General features: G+C 39.1%; 1 protein-coding gene across 8 annotated transcripts in view; it reads right to left on the bottom strand.

Annotated features, from left to right (window-relative positions):
- ECHDC1 (ethylmalonyl-CoA decarboxylase 1) overlaps positions 1 to 20,529 on the bottom strand; it is a 59,233-nt gene that overhangs the window by 20,700 nt on the left and 18,004 nt on the right. For all 8 annotated transcript variants that reach the window (XM_043889784.1, XM_043889778.1, XM_043889777.1 and 5 more), the window contains one exon: positions 13,835 to 13,977. In XM_043889784.1, the coding sequence (XP_043745719.1) occupies positions 13,835 to 13,977 (143 nt within the window). The remainder of the gene's footprint in view (positions 1 to 13,834; positions 13,978 to 20,529) is intronic.

Raw genomic sequence — 20,529 nt, 5'->3', positions numbered from 1 at the left:
GTGCAAAAGCTTTTAAGTTTCATTAGGTCCCATTTGTTTATTTTTGCATTTATTTCCAATATTCTGGGAGGTGGGTCATAGAGGATCCTGCTGTGATTTATGTCGGAGAGTGTTTTTCCTATGTTCTCCTCTAGGAGTTTTATAGTTTCTGGTCTTACATTTAGATCTTTAAGCCATTTTGAGTTTATTTTTGTGTATGGTGTTAGAAAGTGTTCTAGTTTCATTCTTTTACAAGTGGTTGACCAGTTTTCCCAGCACCACTTGTTAAAGAGGTTGTCTTTTTTCCATTGTATATCCTTGCCTCCTTTGTCGAAGATAAGTTGTCCATAGGTTCGTGGATTTATCTCTGGGCTTTCTATTCTGTTCCATTGATCTGTATTTCTGTCTTTGTGCCAGTACCATACTGTCTTGATGACTGTGGCTTTGTAGTATAGTCTGAAGTCAGGCAGGTTGATTCCTCCAGTTCCATTCTTCTTTCTCAAGATTACTTTGGCTACTCGAGGTTTTTTGTATTTCCATACAAATTGTGAAATTATTTGTTCTAGTTCTGTGAAAAATACCGTTGGTAGCTTGATAGGGATTGCATTGAATCTATAGATTGCTTTGGGTAGAATAGCCATTTTGACAATATTGATTCTTCCAATCCATGAACACAGTATGTTTCTCCATCTGTTTGTGTCCTCTTTGATTTCTTTCATCAGTGTTTTATAGTTTTCTATGTATAGGTCTTTTGTTTCTTTAGGTAGATATACTCCTAAGTATTTTATTCTTTTCGTTGCAATGGTGAATGGTATTGTTTCCTTAATTTCTCTTTGTTTTCTCATTGTTAGTGTATAGGAATGCAAGGGATTTCTGTGTGTTAATTTTATATCCTGCAACTTTACTATATTCATTGATTAGCTCTAGTAATTTTCTGGAAGAGTCTTTAGGGTTTTCTATGTAGAGGATCATGTCATCTGCAAACAGTGAGAGTTTCACTTCTTCTTTTCCTATCTGGATTCCTTTTACTTCTTTATCTGCTCTTATTGCTGTGGCCAAAACTTCCAAAACTATGTTGAATAGTAGTGGTGAGAGTGGGCACCCTTGTCTTGTTCCTGATTTCAGGGGAAATGCTTTCAATTTTTCACCATTGAGGGTAATGCTTGCTGTGGGTTTGTCATATATAGCTTTTATTATGTTGAGGTATGTTCCTTCTATTCCTGCTTTCTGGAGAGTTTTAATCATAAATCAATGTTGAATTTTGTCAAAGGCTTTCTCTGCATCTATTGAGATAATCATATGGTTTTTATCTTTGAATTTGTTAATGTGGTGTATTACATTGATTGATTTGCGGATATTAAAGAATCCTTGCATTCCTGGGATACAGCCCACTTGGTCATGGTGTATGATTTTTTTAATATGTTGTTGGATTCTGTTTGCTAGAATTTTGTTAAGGATTTTTGCATCTATGTTCATCAGTGATATTGGCCTGTAGTTTTCTTTTTTTGTGGCATCTTTGTCTGGTTTTGGAATTAGGGTGATGGTGGCCTCATAGAATGAGTTTGGACGTTTACCTTCATCTGCAATTTTCTGGAAGAGTTTGAGTAAGATAGGTGTTAGCTCTTCTCTAAATTTTTGGTAGAATTCAGCTGTGAAGCCATCTGGTCCTGGGCTTTTGTTTGCTGGAAGATTTCTGATTACAGTTTTGATTTCCTTGCTTGTGATGGCTCTGTTAAGATCTTCTATTTCTTCCTGGTTCAGTTTTGGAAAGTTATACTTTTCTAAGAATTTGTCCATTTCTTCCAAGTTGTCCATTTTATTGGCATAGAGCTGCTGGTAGTAGTCCCTTATTATCCTTTGTATTTCAGTGTTGTCTGTTGTGATCTCTCCATTTTCATTTCTAATTTTGTTAATTTGGTTCTTCTCTGTTTCTTAATGAGTCTTGCTAATGGTTTGTCAATTTTGTTTATTTTTTCAAAAAACTAGCTTTTAGCTTTGTTGATTTTTGCTATGGTCTCTTTAGTTTCTATTGCATTTATTTCTGCCCTGATTTTTAAGATTTCTTTCCTTCTGCTAACCCTGGGGTTCTTCATTTCTTCCTTCTCTAATTGCTTTAGGTGTAGAGTTAGGTTATTTATTTGGCTTTTTTCCTGTTTCTTGAGGTAAGCCTGTAATGCTATGAACCTTCCCCTTAGCACTGCTTTTACAGTGTCCCATAGGTTTTGGGTTGTTGTGTTTTCATTTTCATTCATTTCTATGCATATTTTGATTTTTTTTGACTTCTTCTATGATTTCTTGGTTATTCAGAAGCGTGTTATTTAGCCTCCATATGTTTGAATTTTTAACAATTTTTTTCCTGTAATTGAGATCTAATCTTACTGCACTGTGGTCAGAAAAGATGACTGGAATGATTTCAATTTTTTTGAATTTTCCAAGACCAGATTTATGGCCCAGGATGTGATCTATTCTGGAGAAGGTTCCGTGTGCACTTGAGAAAAAGGTGAAGTTGATTGTTTTGGGGTGAAATGTCCTATAGATATCAATTAGGTCTAGCTGGTCCATTGTGTCATTTAAGGTTTGTGTTTCCTTGTTAATTTTCTGTTTAGTTGATCTATCCATAGTTGTGAGTGGGGTATTAAAGTCTCCCACTATTATTGTGTTACTATTAATTTCCTCTTTCATACTCGTTAGTGTTTGCCGTACATATTGCGGTGCTCCTATGTTGGGTGCATATATATTTATAATTGTTATATCTTCTTCTTGGATTGATCCTTTGATCATTATGTAGTGTCCTTCTTTGTCTCTTTTCACATCCTTTATTTGAAAGTCTATTTTATCTGATATGAGTATTGTGACTCCTGCTTTCTTTTGGTCTCTGTTTGCGTGAAATATTTTTTTCCAGCCCTTCACTTTTAGTCTGTATGCGTCTCTTGTTTTGAGGTGGGTCTCTTGTAGACAGCATATATAGGGGTCTTGTTTTTGTATCCATTCAGCCAGTCTTTGTCTTTTGGTTGGGGCATTCAACCCATTTACATTTAAGGTAATTATTGATAGGTGTGGTCCCGTTGCCATTTACTTTGTTGTTTTGGGTTCACGTTTATACAACCTTTCTGCATTTCCTGTCTAGAGAAGATCCTTTAGCATTTGTTGAAGAGCTGGTTTGGTGGTGCTGAATTCTCTCAGCTTTTGCTTGTCTGTAAAGCTTTTGAATTGTGCTTCATATCTGAATGAGATCTTTGCTGGGTACAGTAATCTAGGTTGTAGGTTATTCTCTTTCATTACTTTCAGTACATCCTGCCATTCCCTTCTGGCCTGGAGGGTTTCTATTGATAGATCAGCTGTTATCCTTATGGGAATCCCTTTGTGTGTTATTTGTTGTTTCTCCCTTGCTGCTTTTAATATTTGTTCTTTGTGTTTGATCTTTGTTAATTTGATTAATATGTGTCTTGGGGTGTTTCGCCTTGGGTTTATCCTGTTTGGGACTCTCTGGGTTTCTTGGACTTGGGTGGCTATTTCCTTTCCCATTTTAGGGAAGTTTTCAGCTATTACCTCCTTGAGTATTTTCTCATGGCCTTTCTTTTTGTCTTCTTCTTCTGGGACTCCTATGATTCAAATGTTGGGGCGTTTCACATTGTCCCAGAGGTCCCTGAGGTTGTCCTCATTTCTTTTGATTCTTTCTTTTTTCCTCTCTGCTTCATTTATTTCCACCATTTTATCTTCTACCTCACTTATCCTATCTTCTCTCTCCGTTATTCTACCCTTGGTTCCCGCCAGAGTGTTTTTGATCATTTATTCCATTATTCATTTTTAATTGATTCTTTATTATTTCTTCTAGGTCTTTATTAAACATTTCTTGCATATTTTCAATCTTTGTCTCCAGGCTATTTATCTGTAACTCCATTTTGTTTTCAAGATTTTGATCATTTTTATTATCATTATTCTAAATTCTTTTTCAGGTAGATTCCCTATCTCCTCCTCTTTTGTTTGACTTGGTGGGCATTTTTCATGTTCCTTTACCTGTTGGGTATTTCTCTGCCTTTTCATCTTGTTTAGATTGCTGTGTCTGGAGTGGGCTTTCTGTATTCTGGAGGTCTGTGGTTCCTTTTTATTGTGGAGGTTTTACCCAGTGGGTGGGGTTGGACGATTGGCTTGTCAAGGTTTCCTGGTTAGGGAAGCTTGCGTCAGTGTTCTGGTGCGTGGAACTAGATTTCTTCTCTCTGGAGTGCAATGGAGTGCCCAGTAATGAGTTTTGAGATGGGTCTATGTGTTAGGTGTGACCTTGGGCAGCCTGTATGTTGACGTTCAGGGCTATGTTCCTGCGTTGCTGGAGAATTTGCGTGATATGTCTTGCTCTAAAACTTATTGGCTCTTGGTGGTGGTTGGTTTCAGTGTAGGTATGGAGGCTTTTGGACGGTCTCTTATTACTTAAAGTTCCATGTAGTCAGGAGTTTTCTGGTGTTCTCAGGTTTGGGGCTTAAGTCTCCTGCCTCTGGATTTCAGTTTTATTCTTACAGTAGTCTCAAGACTTCTCCAACTATACAGCACTGATAATAAACTTTCTAGGTTAATGGCGAAAAGATTCTCCCCCGTGAGGGACACCCAGAGAGGTTCACAGAGTTACATGAAGAAGAGGAGAGGGAGGAGGGAGATAGAGATGAGCAGGAGGAGAAAAAGGGGGACTCAAGAGAGACAGATCTACGTAGAGACAGATCTACGCAGTTGTCTTTTCCCAGAGTGTTCTCCATAGCCCTGACACCCACAAAGATTCACAGAATTGGATTAGGAAGAGAAGGGGAAAGGAGGAAATAGAGGTGTTCTGAGGTAGAAAACGGAGAGTCAAGATTGGGGGAGAGTAATCAACACACTCCTGAATAAAAATGGGAACTGAATATTGGATTCTTAAATGCCCACAATTTATATCACATACTGAAAAACAAAGATTAAAAATCTAGAGTAGAGGTTAGACTCTTAAAAATACAATATTAAAAACAAAAACCAAAACACAAGAAAAAATTTTAGAAATATATATGAAGTTCGGTTTAAAAATAGGGCTTCTCTTTTTTTTTTTTTTGGTAAGGTTATAGTGTAATGAAAATGAAAATTAAGGAGTAGTAGATGAGTAATAAGAGGACTTTAGAAGGAAATAAGAGAAAAAGAAAAATAGAAAACAGAAGAGAAAAAGGAAAAAAAAAACAAGAAAAAAAATTTTTCTTAATTAAAAAAATCATAAAAAATCTATGAAAATGAAAGTTAAGGTGTAATGGGGGAGTAATAGGGAATTTTAAAGGAAAGTAAAAGAGAAAAAACAAAAAAGAAAAAAAAATTTTTTTTAACTTAAAAAAAAAAAAAGTAAAAATATATCTAGGAATTTCTCTGGAGCTGTTGCAGTCAGTGTGGGTTCAGTTCAGTTTCAGATAGCTCCTTGTTCCAGCTTACACTTCTCGATATCTACAACCCCCTTCCAGTGTAGTTGGTGTTATCTACAGGGATTTTAATCTGTTGCACCGGTCCCTTCTGAAGCGGTTCCCTTTGTTTATTTGGCTTCTGTTTGCTGATCTCTTCAGTGCCTAATTTCCACCCTGACACAGGCAGGCGGAGGTGGTCTCTTATTCAGGTTGCTAGTTCCATCGCGCTGCGGAGAGGGGCTGGCGCTGCTTTCCCCTTCTACGCTGCTCAGGCTCCCAGCTGTTCTGTATGGAGCGTGCCCTGCCCTGTGCGCGGTTCCAGCCCTTGGGTGTTCCACAAAAGCACGGAACAAAATGCTGCGCCTGCTTTTTGTGCCTTCCACGTTCGGGCAGCTCAGGCAGCCAGGAGCTTGACGGGCGCACTCCCCCTGGGTGCGGCGCGCCTTCTCCCCTCCACGGTCCCAGTCTGTTTCCGCCCGTGCCAGTCCGGTGCGTGCGCCTTCTGCCCTTCGCGTACCCAGCCCCAGTCCCCGCCCGTGCCAGTCGGGTGCCTGCACCCTGTGTCTCGCCGCGACCCTCCCGGCGGATGTCGACCATCCAGAATCTCAGGAGGTCTCTGATTAGAAACTGGAGGCCTGTTTGCAGTGCGGTAGGGGATGCGGTCCTTGGGGCCGAGCCTGCCCCTTTCCCCTCCCCTCTGCCTCCGGAGGGGCTGGGCCGGTCTGCAGCCTGAAAGCTCTTCTCTGGACTTGCTCAGACCCTCTGTTCTGCGAACAGCCGGCTGTGTATTCAGGCCAGTTAATTATCACTCTCTCTCTTGCTATCCCACAATTTAAGTTGGTAACTCACAAAAGCTCCCTCCGATTGTCCTCAGGGCACTCAGGCCCGGTCCTTACCCTAAGCAATGCCGCCTGCTCCTCTCCGTTCCACCCCCACTTGCTGGTGGCGGATGCAGGCATCTGGAGTACTTTTCTGCTGGGAGTTGCTTTTAGGCACGTAATCTGTGGGTTTTATTTATTGTTCCCCTCCCAGTCAGGTTGCCCTCCGAGATTCAAAAACTTCCCCCAGACCCACCAGTGCGAGGGTTTCCTGGTGCTTAGAAACTTCCTCTATTAAGACTCCCTTCCCGGGACGGATCTCTATCCTTAGCTCTTTTGTCTCTCTTTTTATCTTTTATATTTTGTCCTACCTCCTTTTGAAAACAATGGGTTGCTTTTCTGGGCGCCTGATGACCTCAGCTAGCGATCAGAAGTTGTTTTGTGAAGTTTGCTCTGCGTTCAATTATTCTTTTGATGAATTTGTAGGAGAGAAAGTGGTCTCCCCGTCCTATTCCTCCGCCATCTTGGCTCCTCCTCAAGTTCCCCTTATACTTTCTTAAACCAAGTATAATGTGGTCTTCAGTCTTCTCTCAAAAGACTTTCCTCAAAGGTTTCTAACAATCTCCTATTTGTTAAATTAAATGGCTTTTCCTTATTCTCATCTCCTTCTGTATCACCATAACATATATAGCATCTTCCTTTGATCAGTTTTTTCGATAGTCTCAGTTTCTAGCAACACTTCAACTCCTGATCCTCTTCCTATTTCTTTGATTACTATATTCTAAGTTTTCTTCTTTGTCTCTTTTTAATTCAGCTAAATACACGTTACCAAAATTCCAATCCATGATTATCTTTCTCTCCCTTATCTACAATTTCTTCCTTGGAAGTCTCATCCATTCCCATTGCTTCAACTACTGTTTCCTTTAGAGTCCCAAAACCTACTAAGAAATTTCATATTCTGCCAATATTTCCAATTTGGCATGGCAAAACCAACTGGTTATGAAAAAGCTAACTTTTAACCCAAGTATTACCACATAATAAAAACATAAACTTGAGCAAGTCAAAACTGTGAGCTTCAGTTTTCTTACACAATAAGGAAGGAACGGAAAATTTTAAAAACTGTTCTATTTAAAAAACGGTTGGAAAAATGGAAATGTACCTAGATGCTCTGTAATAGATCACAGTGAGTTCTGAATTAACAGGAATGGTTTTTCTAGTTCAAAAGGTTCAGAATTCCTGGTATTATCTTTAACTCTTCCATTTCACAGTTTTCCTGTGCTTGCTGAGTTACCAAGCATGTCCCCTCAAACCTTCTTTTGAAATATTTCCAATTTAAATCCCTTCTTCTACTGTTACAAGTTTGAACTTGTTACTCATGCTTAGATTATCACAACAGCCTTGTTTCCTAACTGGCCTCTCTGTATTTAATTTCTTTTTCCTCTGTAATATATCTTGCATCCTGCCTGAAAAACCTTCTTATAGGATGATAATTTCATATCACCAATAAAATAAGGTCAGAATTCCTTGGGAAGGATTGATCCCAAACTATTTTACCAACTTTATTGACTACTGTACCCTTCATTCAAGCATCCTAACTTCTTCTGCAACAACCTATTTGCCATTCCTTTAACACCTTACATTTACTGTTTTTCTATGTCTTGGCTCATGTCATTCCCACTATTTGGAACAGCTGGTCCTTTTCTCTACCTATTTCAAGGAATGCCTGAATCAAAGATTTTTCCAACAAGATTTTCTAAATCCCACAGTAACAGCTTTCTCCTTTGTGTTTCTGTAGTATTTTCATTTTTCTAACTTAACTAGAGAATTTATAGATTGTATACATTGTGTTTAGATTTATTATTAGTTACATCATCTATACAAGATAAAAACAGGGAACGTGATCAGTAGAATGTGGCCCCGGTTCCCAGTCTTCAAAAATCTTGTGAGAAAAAAGAAATGCATCATGCATCAAGGTATAGTACATTAAGCATTCTGAGAAATGCTAAACAAGCTGAGAATAGTGGCAAATAAGAAACAATGCAGGGCTTCCCTTGTGGCTCAGCTGGTAAAGGATCCGCCTGCAATGCGGGAGACCTGGGTTCGATCCCTGGGTTGGGAAGATCCCTGGAGAGGGGAACAGTTACCCACTCCACATGTCTGAAGAAACAATGCACTGGGTTGGAGTAGTTGAGGAGGCTTTACGGAGGAGAAGAGGAGATGGCATTTGCTAGATAATTTGCAGCTGACAAAACGCCTTCTTTATCCTCAGAAGCTAGCAGTGTAATCAACATTCTGCATATAGTATGTGCTTGTTGAAGTTAACTGACTCAGATGAATTTGAGGTGGAGAACTACATTGATTCATAAAACAAAGGCAATCAATGAGTAGTAAAAACCAGTATGATACAGCTGGGAAGAATTTGGGAGGGGCCAACAGGAGGGAGGAGATGCCAGCCCATAATACGTTCTGCCAACCTCCCGGAAATCCTTTTGCCGGACACCATCGAGACTGAGAGATGTAAGTGCTGCCAGGAATCAGACCAAATGTGGATATAAGCAAGATGACTGGCCGGAGATAACCTGGAAAGCTAACTCCCAGTTACAATAAAACCTGAGACTGAGAAGCATGTGGCGGAGCAGTCCTCCCGGGTCCCTTTACCCTGCTGTTCTCTGCCCGGGCATCCCTTCCCAATAAAGCATTCTGCTTTGTCAGCATGCGTATCTCCTTGGACAATTCATTTCCAAGTGTTAGACAGGAGCTCACTCTTGGGCCCTGGAAACGGTCCCCCTTCCAGTAAGAGAACCATAAATGAGCCTTCCTTTTTTTCCCTAAGTGCCTATTGTATGAATTTACTAGTTTCTTCAAAATACACAGAAGGGTTTTGAGAAATTTATAACAGCTTGTCTACAAAGCAATAAGGCTACAATGGAACTGTACAATAATCACAGCAAAAGCAAAGAAGTTAGACAAGAACTTTGAGGTTGCTGCAAAAATTCAGGCAACAGAGAAATAGAGGGCAACAGACTGGCCAAAACTTAACAAGGGAAGTCATTCAACAAAGAAGTCTACTATCTTCAAGGTAGATACAGAATATACAGGTTTCTAAAAGGCCAAACTTTTCCTCAAGATATTAAACCCATTCACTGCAGAGTAAGAAGGTTTTTATTTCCTGCTCCCCCCACCCCCAAATTTAAAGCTTCAACTGGATTTTTATTATTTCTGTCCTCTGAAAAAAGACTTCTCAGAGTCTGCAGAACATCTGCAGCATCAACTCACATCTTAGAAGTGGGTTAATACTGCACTAGATTTTTTTCCTCTTTTATTCTTTTTTTCTATTCCATAACTTTTCAGGACTAATGCTTGTGTTATGCTAATTCATCTCTCTGCTTGGACCATCTTAATGAAGGATTAACTGTCTAACAGGAACAATTAGGGGCTTCCCTGGTGGCCCAGACGGTAAAGAATCCGCCCGCAATGCAAGAGACCTGGGTTCGATCCCTGGCTTGGGAAGATCCCCTGGAGAAGGGAACGGCTACCCACTCCAGTATTCTGACCTAGATAATTCCATGGACGGTATAGTCCATAGGGGTGGCAAAGAGTCAGACATGAGTGAATGACTTTCACTTTCTTTCACTAGGAACAATGAGAGCTTTTTTCTCTGCTCATTAAACAAAGGGTATCAAAATGAAATCAACCTCTCGAGACCAGGTCCTAAAGGTAAAAAAAAACTAACAACAGATAAGCAAATACAATGTTGATGATCATTCATTCTGAGTACAGGAGGGTTTCAACATATTAGTCTGAAAAACAAAATACTGCCTATCCTATAGGTAAACAAAGGATGGAGCAGTCATCAGCGATCACAGTCAACCCTGATGGTGAGCGCCTAAGGGAGCTTAGAATGGAAACAAAGAATGCACCCCCATCGAGCAGTCATCGGACTGCAGCCACTCCCAACAGGGCAGCTTGAGGGAACTCAGGATGAGAAAACAGGACACTGGCCCCCAGAGCTGAGGTACATACCAAAGGAAATGATTTCAGTGAGCCCAGACTCTTGAATCTTCCCGGACACAGAAAAGTGCTGAATTCCTTAACTTCAGATGTCTGGCTTTCTTTAGTTAACAGTAATCTCCTGGCTACTTGCCCTTTGTTGCAAACACACCCATATATCTTGGCTCCCCTTCAGAGCATCAGAGCAATTTCTCAGGGTTATGAGACACTGTCTCCCCTTAGGTTTGAAGTCCTAAGAATGTCCGCAGAATAAAACGTTAACTCGCAACTTCTAGGTTGCCCATCTTCTTTCAGTCAACAAATCTACTTTTGTTAGTATTTGGTAATTTTCATTAACAAAATATTTTTCAAAGCTTGGAAAAAACACAGTGGCAAAAACATCAATATAATTATTTTTCCAAAAAAGGCATTTAATAATCACTTTCGAGTACCTTATTAATAATCTGAAGGAAAAACAATCCAATTACTGAAATCATCATCTATTTTACTTATCCATCCTCAGAAGAGTGAATTCACCAAACAAGCAGATGCAGTGACACATCTCTGAGAACAAAGAGTAAGTATGCTAGATAAAAAAGAGCTTTGTTCAGAGAAAGGCTGTGTATAACTTTAAGTCATGTTAAGCATCTCAGAATTTCTTAGCTGTGAGGAACAGGTGTGTTCACATGTGCAGCTGCAATTCATAAACATGTATGAGCCTTAAAAATCCCAAGGCTATTTAAAATTTCAGTTTTACACATTTCTAGTTACTTTTCAGGCATACAGAAATAAGCTCTATATGAGAAATGGAAACAGTCATCAGGAATTTTATTTAAACTGTTTCTAGGTCTTGTTAATTTTAAAGTCATCATGTGACAAATACAGCACGCACACATGTACATTACACACGCGTGTGCTAAGTCATGTCTGACTCTTTTAAGACCCCCGTGGACTGCAATCTGCCAGGCTCCTCTGTCCATGGAATTTTTCAGGCAAGAATACTTCAGTGGGTTGCCCTTTCCTCTTCCAGGGGATCTTCCCAACCCAAGGATCAAACCCATGTCTCCTGCATCTCCTGCATCGGCTGGTGGATTCTCTATCACCATGCCACCTGGGAAGCCCAATATTATCCATAAAGAGAATTTATTCAAATTGTCTATTTCTATGCTATATATTTCCTATAACCATGACTAATGATATTTCATAGAAGTACAATAAAGGATTCATCTACACAAGAAAATATTTTGAAATAAGGTATTTTAAAACCACTCTGGGCCTGAAAATAACACACTGTAAAGCAGAATCACGATTTCAAGGTGTGTTTTTTTTTTTTAATCCATATTGGCAGATGTGCGTGACTACAAGGGATGGACACCTGCAGTGCTATTTAAGCACTGGGGTCACATCACCTGAGTTGTCAGCTGTAGATCAAAATCCACACTCACTCTACTGCTAACATTCAAGACAGCAAGTTATCTGGAGAAGGTCCTCACTGGAAAGAATAAACTTTATTAAGTGATATCTTATTTGAAGTCTGATATTTTCCTATTTGATTTACATCAGGCCCACTATATATATGTGTGTGAACAATTAGCATGTTTCCACTTGTAGTTTTTACATATATAGAAGAAAAAAAAATGCTGGCCACATGATCTAAAGAGACAGAAACAACCTTCCAACTAAAAGAGAGCAAAATAACCTTTTGCATTTTTAGGGATGATTTCCTATCTGACTGTAAGGTCAGGCCACTCAAGGTGGCTCTTCCCTGGCTCTCTGTACATCCCTTCCTCAACCAGTGCTTGCTTCGTTTACACCCTACTCACATGGCTGACCTTTCTACATACCTGCAAGTCACTGTTCTCCTCAAAGGTGCAGTGAGGGGCATTCTGCTAGTTCCCTGGTAACCAATGAGCCAACGTGAAGCTCATTCCCCTTATAAGTGGCTCCCCTCTTCCATGAAGCAAAGACTGTCCTGCCCTGCCTGCTGCAGCTGGTGGGGTGTTGCCTCAGGACTTTGCTTCAGACATGTAAGCTCCCTCTTTTCACTGGCCCACTGATAGCTGTCACTGAACCCAGGCTCTTTCTTTGGTCTTGAAGCTGGGCAAGTGTGGGCTTTCCAGGCCTGAGAGTAGAACCCAACACTGACTTATACCAGACCCACAATAATCTATCATTAGTATCTCATTCTATCTTTATAGTGTCTTTTGTGAACAGAAATAAGATGTCTAGCAACAGAATCATTCTAGAGGTGAAAAATTATAAGCAAATGACTTGCAGGCCCCATAGTAAAATTACTAGTAAAGCCTGGGTAAGAATCCATATATTCAAATTGCTGGCTTAGTATTCTTGATAGGGATAAAGTAAAGGGACAAAGCAAGTGGTTAAATAATTAATCCCAAGAGGGGACTGTAAATAAAACCAAAGTGTGGGAGAGTTAGTAAGTTAATGATCATTTAAGACAGCAGTTTCACTTTACCACAAAACCAAACAGGCTTCCTTAGCAGTAAAAGCATGCAACAGAAGCATAAGACGTGCCCCAAAATTATAAAGTAATGGTGGAATGAGACCCACATCCTGCCCAGTAAGCATAGTAAGTTAATGACTTCTATGATGTGGTTCTCTATACACAGTAAAAACAAAAATATAAGGAAAAGGTGATATTATACTGAAACCTGAGATGATTTACCATATTTTGGCATATGTTAGCTCCTTTTGCTCATTTCCATTGCACCATGACAGTGCCAGTTTGACCACATAGGGACAAGAAAAACCCCCACCCAACACAGAGGAGGAACTGATGAAGGAATCCTCAAGAATACGGAAGATGGTGGTCTTCTCTCTGTCTCCACTTTCCCTTAGATTATAAAACTGTAGCTCACTCAGTTCTTAGGCTGGCACCCTCCTGCCTGCCAGAAAATGTTGAAACCAACTTTCAAATATAAATCTATCAAAATTAGGAAAAGATAGATCTTTCCTCATATATCTATGCAAACAGAAGTTACATATATTATGCAAACAGAAATCCTTATACTACATAGAGTGGTGCAAGAGCACCACTCTATAATTAAAACATTAACTACATACAGTTCACATCTGTCATTAAATGGTAACAGATACATTTTTCTCCCTTTTTCCTCTCTCTCTTTCATCTGCTTTTTTTTTTTCCTGCCTAGGGAATGTTAGTGCAGGGCTGAATTCACGAAAAACAGCTTCCTTGGAGGACAAATACTGAGAGATGATTCCAACTGCTTTTCTGTCACCATAATTCAAAAGCAAATGTTTCAACTCCCAGCATTTGTTGGAGCCTACCAATTGCCAAAACCATGCTAGATATTTCATATATGTACCACAGGCAAAACTCCGTATCATGAGATGCTAAGGGGCTTCCACTTAAAAAATTCACATCCTTGCTGGTTTTAATAGTGGATGTTTTACTGCCAACCTTCCTGTCCTTCATTTTTCTGCCATTACTTCACACTATTACAAGCTAGTCTTTTAGATACAAAACAAAAACTCTTATCTTTGGAAAGCTATTAGAGAATAGCTGTCATCATAATAACCATGTAAGTAAAATATAAACATCTTAGCCATAGATGGCTGACAAACATGTAGAATCTACTGCTTAATTCATACAATACTTGCCTCTGGAGTTCCTAGTGCTTTCACAGCATTCAGATCAGATCCTGAAGAAAAAGTATTTTTTGCCCCACGGATGATGAGACCTTTCCCCTCTGTCCAGTTTTCCAACTCAATCACTTTTTCTAGAAGTTGTAGCATCATAACGCCTGCCAGAGAGGGGAGGGGGAATCACAGACACATAAAATATTGGACAAATAGAAATAATTTAGAACTGTAAGGTATCAAAAAAGACTCTTAGATCACGAATTTTACAAATACTGAATGTCTATCAAATGCCTATAATGTTGGTACTGAGTATATACAAAGAAGATAAGCATGACAGTCTCTCTGCTTTAAAAATTTACAATTTGTTAGTGATCTCTCTCTTTCCTCCTTAATTAAGAAGCCACATAAATATGTGGTTAGGTAGGAAAAAAAGCTAGCCCTGAATATGAGAAACCTACACCAGTAGTTAAACTAATCTTACTGACTCTGTGAAATAAATGTAAGAGATGAAATGGACCATGGGGTATCTGCTTGGATGATCTTCAGGCAAGGACCTGAGAGTTGTGAGTGTAGGGCTCATTTATCATCTCTCAACCCAACCCCACCCCATCACTCTAATCAAAGTAGCTCTAAAAAAAAAAAAAACAAAGTAGCTCTGCTTGTGTCAGTTTTAAACACTAGGCATCAAATTAATACTTGTTTCCATTTGAATAAAAAGCTTTACTAAGATAAATCATAAAGTATAGTTATTCAGTAGTTAGTTAAAATTAGTAGCTATCTAATCTAAAATCTCTAGAACAGTCTTACCTAATTTTATTTTTTTATAGGCTCATATAAAAGTTGCCTTTTATTCTCTGAACCAAATGAAGGTATGGAGCTGCACTGTCCAATGAAGTAGCCACACCCACATGAAGTCACTGAGCACCTGAAATATCGCTAGTCTAAACTGAGATGTGCAGTAGTGTAAACAGATTTTGGCAGGAAAGAGCTCTCTACAGGAAGTCTCTTCTGTCTTGTCACTAACCTTAGGCCAGGCAACGCCATCCTCTGCTCATCTCTGGCCTTAGGCACAACTATCAGATCTCTGGATGACACAGTACATTGCCTAACCTGTTGGTTCTTTCCATAGATCAGATAAGTAGAGGTGAAGAATAAGTAACAGAGGACTAGATCTCTTCCCTAGCTTCTTCTTCAGAAATCTCAGGAACGAATCCATGCAAACAAACTATGTGAACGAGAGCATCTAAAGAAAACTCACAAAAATTCAACAAGCCAGCACACAGTGGGGGGTGGCAATGACTCAGACACTTTATCTCAGTGACTGAGATTATGTCCCCTTTTTCCTTTAAAACTTTCATGGCTGAGCAGAATCTTCAGAGGTGGTTTTTGTGGGACACTGAGTCCACCATCTTCCCAGACTGCCAGAATTCTGACTAAAAAGCAACTTTCTTTCCTAACAACACTTGTCTTGAATGCTGATTTTTGAGTAGCAAGCAGCCAGACCCAACTCGCTAACAGTAGTATAAAATACATAGCAGATTTCAAAGACCTGGTAGTAAAAAAGAGGAAAATATCTCATTGATACTTTTTATATCAATCACAAGTTGCAATATTCTGAATACACTGACTAAACACAATATTATTAAAGTTAATTTAACCCTTCTTTTTCCTTTTAAAACTAGGGCTACCAGAAAATTTTAAATGATATATATAGCTGACACTTGTGTCCTGCATTATATTTCTATTTGTTAACATTTATAGCAAGATATATCCCTGGATTCTGCTGAGTGTAAAGAAAAGTCATCTTGTGTTTAAAGACTCATCACTGATAATTTACAAAGTTTACAGTCTATCGAATTACATCTATAGTTATGATTATGTAAAGACAAAACTATTGGGATATTTTTGAACCCAATATTTCAAATGCTACTACAAAATATAATTCACAACCCCCTCCCTCTATGAAGCATGTAACTGATAAACAGAGACTGCCAAAATCACCTTGAAACATGAGTGTTGGGTAGTCAGCAAGGTTATTCATTGGCTTCTGTATTACATCATGGTAGAATAGCTCAAATTTGAGCTTTGGCAAAAAATTACAAATTATCCAGGTCCTAGACCTTGAAGTCTCTTAAATGTAAAATTTTTATATGCCAAGAGTGTTGCCTAGCAATAGAAGGTATTTACCTGTATCTCAGAGTTAGAAAAGGGGCAACAAATAGGCAAGTACAGTGCTTTTACTGATTATTAGAATTACACGGTTAAAATGACAGTCTTATTTTAGTTCACAAAAAAATTAAACTAAATTTTTTTTTTCATTTTAGGGTTTTCTCTTTAGTTTTCAATCTCTGAAATATCCTTCCTTTTATCTCCAAGTGATATTAGCTGAACACAAATGAAGTTATTAAGCACTTAAAATTTCCATGGAAAAAATAATCAAGCTCAATTTGATTAATTTTATCAACATCTGTATTCATATATATATAAAAACATTAAAACATACACAATTAGTAAAAAATGTTCCTAGTTCAAACAAGACAATGGTGCCCACTATCGCCACTATTATTCAACATAGTTCTATAAGTACTTGCCACAGCAATCACAAAAGAAAAAGAAAGAAAAGGATCCAGATTGGAAAAGAAGTAGTAAAACTCTTACTGCTTACAGACAACATGATACTATACATAGAAAATCCCAAAGATATTACTAGAAAATTACTAGAGTCAATCAGTGAATTTAGTGAAGTCACAGGATACAAAATCAATCAATACACAGAAATTATTTGCATTCCTATATAATAACAATGAAAAATCAAAGAGAAATTAAGGAATCAATCCCACTTACCACTGCAACAAAAAGAATAAAATACCTAGGAATAAACCTACCTAAGGGAGACAAAACAGCTGTATACAGAAAACTGTAAGACGCTGATGAAAAAATCAAAGACAACATAAACGGATGGAGAGAGATACCACATTTTTGGATTGGAAGAATCAATATTGTGAAAATGACTATACTCCCCAAAGCAATCAACAGATTCAATGCATCCCTATCAAATTATCAATGGCTTTTTCCACAGAACTAGAAAAACAACAAAAAAAAATCTCACAATTTGTATGGAAACACAAAACACCATGAGTAGCCAAAAAATTCTTGAGAAAGAAGAATGGAGCTGGAGGAATCAACCTTCCTGATTTCAGACTATACTACAAAGCTATAGTCATCAAGACAGTATGGTACTGGCACAAAAAGAGAAATATAGACCAGTGGAGCAAGATAGAAAGCTCAGAGATAAACCCACATACCTATGGGCACATTATCTTTGACAAAGGAGGCAAGAATATACAATGGAGAAGAGACAGTCTCTTCAATAAGTGGTGGTGGGAAAACTGGACAGCCACATGTGAAAGAATGAAATTAGAACATTTCCTAACACAATACACAAAGATAAACTCAAAATGGATTAAAGAACTAAATGTAAGACAAGAAACTATAAAACTCTTAAGAGGAAAACATACGCAGAATACATAAATCACAGCAAGATCCTCTATGACCCACCTTCTAGATTAAGGGAAATAAAAACAAAAACAAACAAGGGAGACCTTATAAAACTTCAAATTTTTTGCACAGCAAAGGAAACTATAAACAAGGTATAAAGACAACTAAACACAACTGTCAGAATGGGAGAAAAAAACAGCTAATGAAACAACTAACAAAGGATTAATCTCCAAAATAGATAAGTAGCTCATGCAGCTCAATACCAGAAAAACAAACAACTCAACCAAAAACTGAGCAGAATACCTAAACAGACATTTTTCCAAAGAAGATATACACATAGCTAAAGGCTAATAGAGTTTTGCCAAGAGAATGCACTGGTCATAGCAAACACCCTCTTCCAGCAACACAAGAGAAGACTCTACACATGGACATCACCAGATGGTCAACGCCGAAATCAGATTGATTATATTCTTTGCAGCCAAAGATGGAGAAGCTCTATACAGTCACCAAAAACAAGACCAGGAGCAGACTATGGCTCAGATCATGAATTCCTTATTGCCAAATTCAGACTTAAACTGAAGAAAGTAGGGAAAACCACTAGACCATTCAGGTATGACCTAAATCAAATCCTTTATGACTATACAGTGGAAGTGAGAAATAGATTTAAGGGACTAGATCTGATAGACAGAGAGCCTGATGAACTATGGACGGAAGTTCGCGACATTGTACAGGAGACAGGGATCAAGACCATCCCCACGGAAAAGAAATGCAAAAAGGCAAAATGACTGTCTGAGGAGGCCTTACAAATAGCTGTGAAATGAAGAGAAGCGAAAAGCCAAGGAGAAAAGGAAAGATATTCCCATTTGAATGCAGAGTTCCAAAGAATAGCCAGGAGAAATAAGAAAGCCTTCCTCAGCGATCAATGCAAAGAAATAGAGAAAAACAACAGAATGGGAAAGACTAGAGATCTCTTCAAGAAAATTAGAGATACCAAGGGAACATTTCATGCAAAAATGGGCTCAATAAAGGACAGAAATGGTATGGACCTAAAAGAAGCAGAAGATATTAAGGAGAGGTGGCAAGAATACACAGAAGAACTGTACAAAAAAGATCTTCAAGACCCAGATAATCACAATGGTGTGATCACTAACCTAGAGCCAGACATCCTGGAATGTGAAGTCAAGTGGGCCTTAGAAAGCATCACTATGAACAAAGCTAGTGGATGTGATGGAATTCCAGTTGAGCTATTTCAAATCCTTAAAGATGATGCTGTGAAAGTGCTGCACTCAATATGCCAACAAATTTGGAAAACTCAGCAGTGGCCACAGGACTGGAAAAGGTCAGTTTTCATTCCAATCCCTAAGAAAGGCAATTCCAAAGAATGCTCAAACTACCACACAATTGCACTCATCTCACACGCTAGTAAGGTAATGCTCAAAATTCTCTAAGCCAGGCGTCAGCAATACGTGAACCGAGAACTTCCAGATGTTCAAGCTGCTTTTAGAAAAGGCAGAGGAACCACAGATCAAATTGCCAACATCTGCTCGATCATCAAAAAAGCAAGAGGGTTCCAGAAAAACATCTATTTCTGCTTTATTGACTACGTCAAAGCCTTCGACTGTGTGGATCACAATAAACTATGGAAAATTCTGAAGGAGATGGGAATACCAGACCACCTGACCTGCCTCTTGAGAAACCTGTATGCAGGTCAGGAAGCAACAGTTAGAGCGGGACATGGGACAACAGACTGGTTCCAAATAGGAAAAGGAGTATGTCAAAGCTGCATATTGTCACCCTGCTTATTTAACTTATATGCGGAGTACATCATGAGAAATGCTGGGCTGGAAGAAGCACAAGCTGGAATCAAGATTGCCGTGAGAAATATCAATAACCTCAGATATGCAGATGACACCACCCTTATGGCAGAAAGTGAAGAGGAACTAAAAAGCTTCTTGATGAAAGTGAAAGAGGAGAGTGAAAAAGTTGGCTTAAAGCTTAACATTCAGAAAACTAAGATCATGGCATCTGGTCCCATCACTTCATGGGAAATAGATGGGGAGAAGTGGAAACAGTGTCAAACTTTATTTTTTTGGGCTCCAAAATCACTGCAGGTGGTGACTGTAGCCATGAAATTAAAAGACGCTTACTCCTTGGAAGGAAAGTTATGACCAACCTAGATAGCATATTAGAAAGCAGAGACATTACTTTGCCAATAAAGCTCCGTCTGGTCAAGGCTATGGTTTTTCCAGTGGTCGTGTATGGATGTGAGAGTTGGCCTGTGAAGAAAGCTGGGCACCGAAAAATTGATGCTTTTGAACTGTGGTGTTGGAGAAGACTCTTGAGAGTCCCTTGGACTGCAAGGAGATCCAACCAGTCCATCCTAAAGGAGATAAGTCCTAGGTGTTCATTGAAAGGACCGATGCTGAAGCTGAAACTCCAATACTTTGGCCACCTCATGTGAAGAGTTGGCTCTTTGGAAAAGACCCTGATGCTGGGAGGGATTGGGGGCAGGAGGAGAAGGGGATGACAGAGGATGAGATGGCTGGATGGCATCACCGATTCGATGGGCATGGATTTGAGTAAACTCCGGGAGTTTGTGATGGACAGGGAGGCCTGGCATGCTGCGATTCATGGGGTCGCAAAGAGTCGGACACGACTGAGCGACTGAACTGAAACGAACTGAATAAACATATGAAAAGATGCTCAATGTCGTTCATAATTCAGTTCAGTTTTCTCATCCTCTGTCATCCCCTTCTCCTCCTGCCCCCAATCCCTCCCAGCATCAGGGTCTTTTCCAAAGAGTCAACTTCACATGAGATGGCCAAAGTACTGGAGTTTCAGCTTCAGCATCGGTCCTTCCAATGAACATCCAGGACTGATCTCCTTTAGGATGGACTGGTTGGATCTCCTTGCAGTCCAAGGACTCTCAAGAGTCTTCTCCAACACCACAGTTCAAAAGCATCAATTCTTCGGCGCTCAGCCTTCTTCACAGTCCAACTCTCACATCCATACATGACCACTGGAAAAACCACAGCCTTGACTAGACGGACCTTTGTTGGCTACAAAGTAATGCTTTTTAATACGCTATTTAGGTTGGTCATAACTTTCCTTCCAAGGAGTAAGTGTCTTTTAATTTCATGGCTGTAGTCACCATCTGTAGTGATTTTGGAGCCCAAAAAAATAAAGCCTGACATTGTTTCCACTTCTCCCCATCT

This window comes from Cervus elaphus, chromosome 28, assembly GCF_910594005.1.
Source record: "Cervus elaphus chromosome 28, mCerEla1.1, whole genome shotgun sequence".
NCBI lineage: Eukaryota > Metazoa > Chordata > Mammalia > Artiodactyla > Cervidae > Cervus > Cervus elaphus.
The sequence above is the reverse complement of the archived record's forward strand: the minus strand, read 5'-3'. Positions and strand labels throughout refer to the sequence as shown.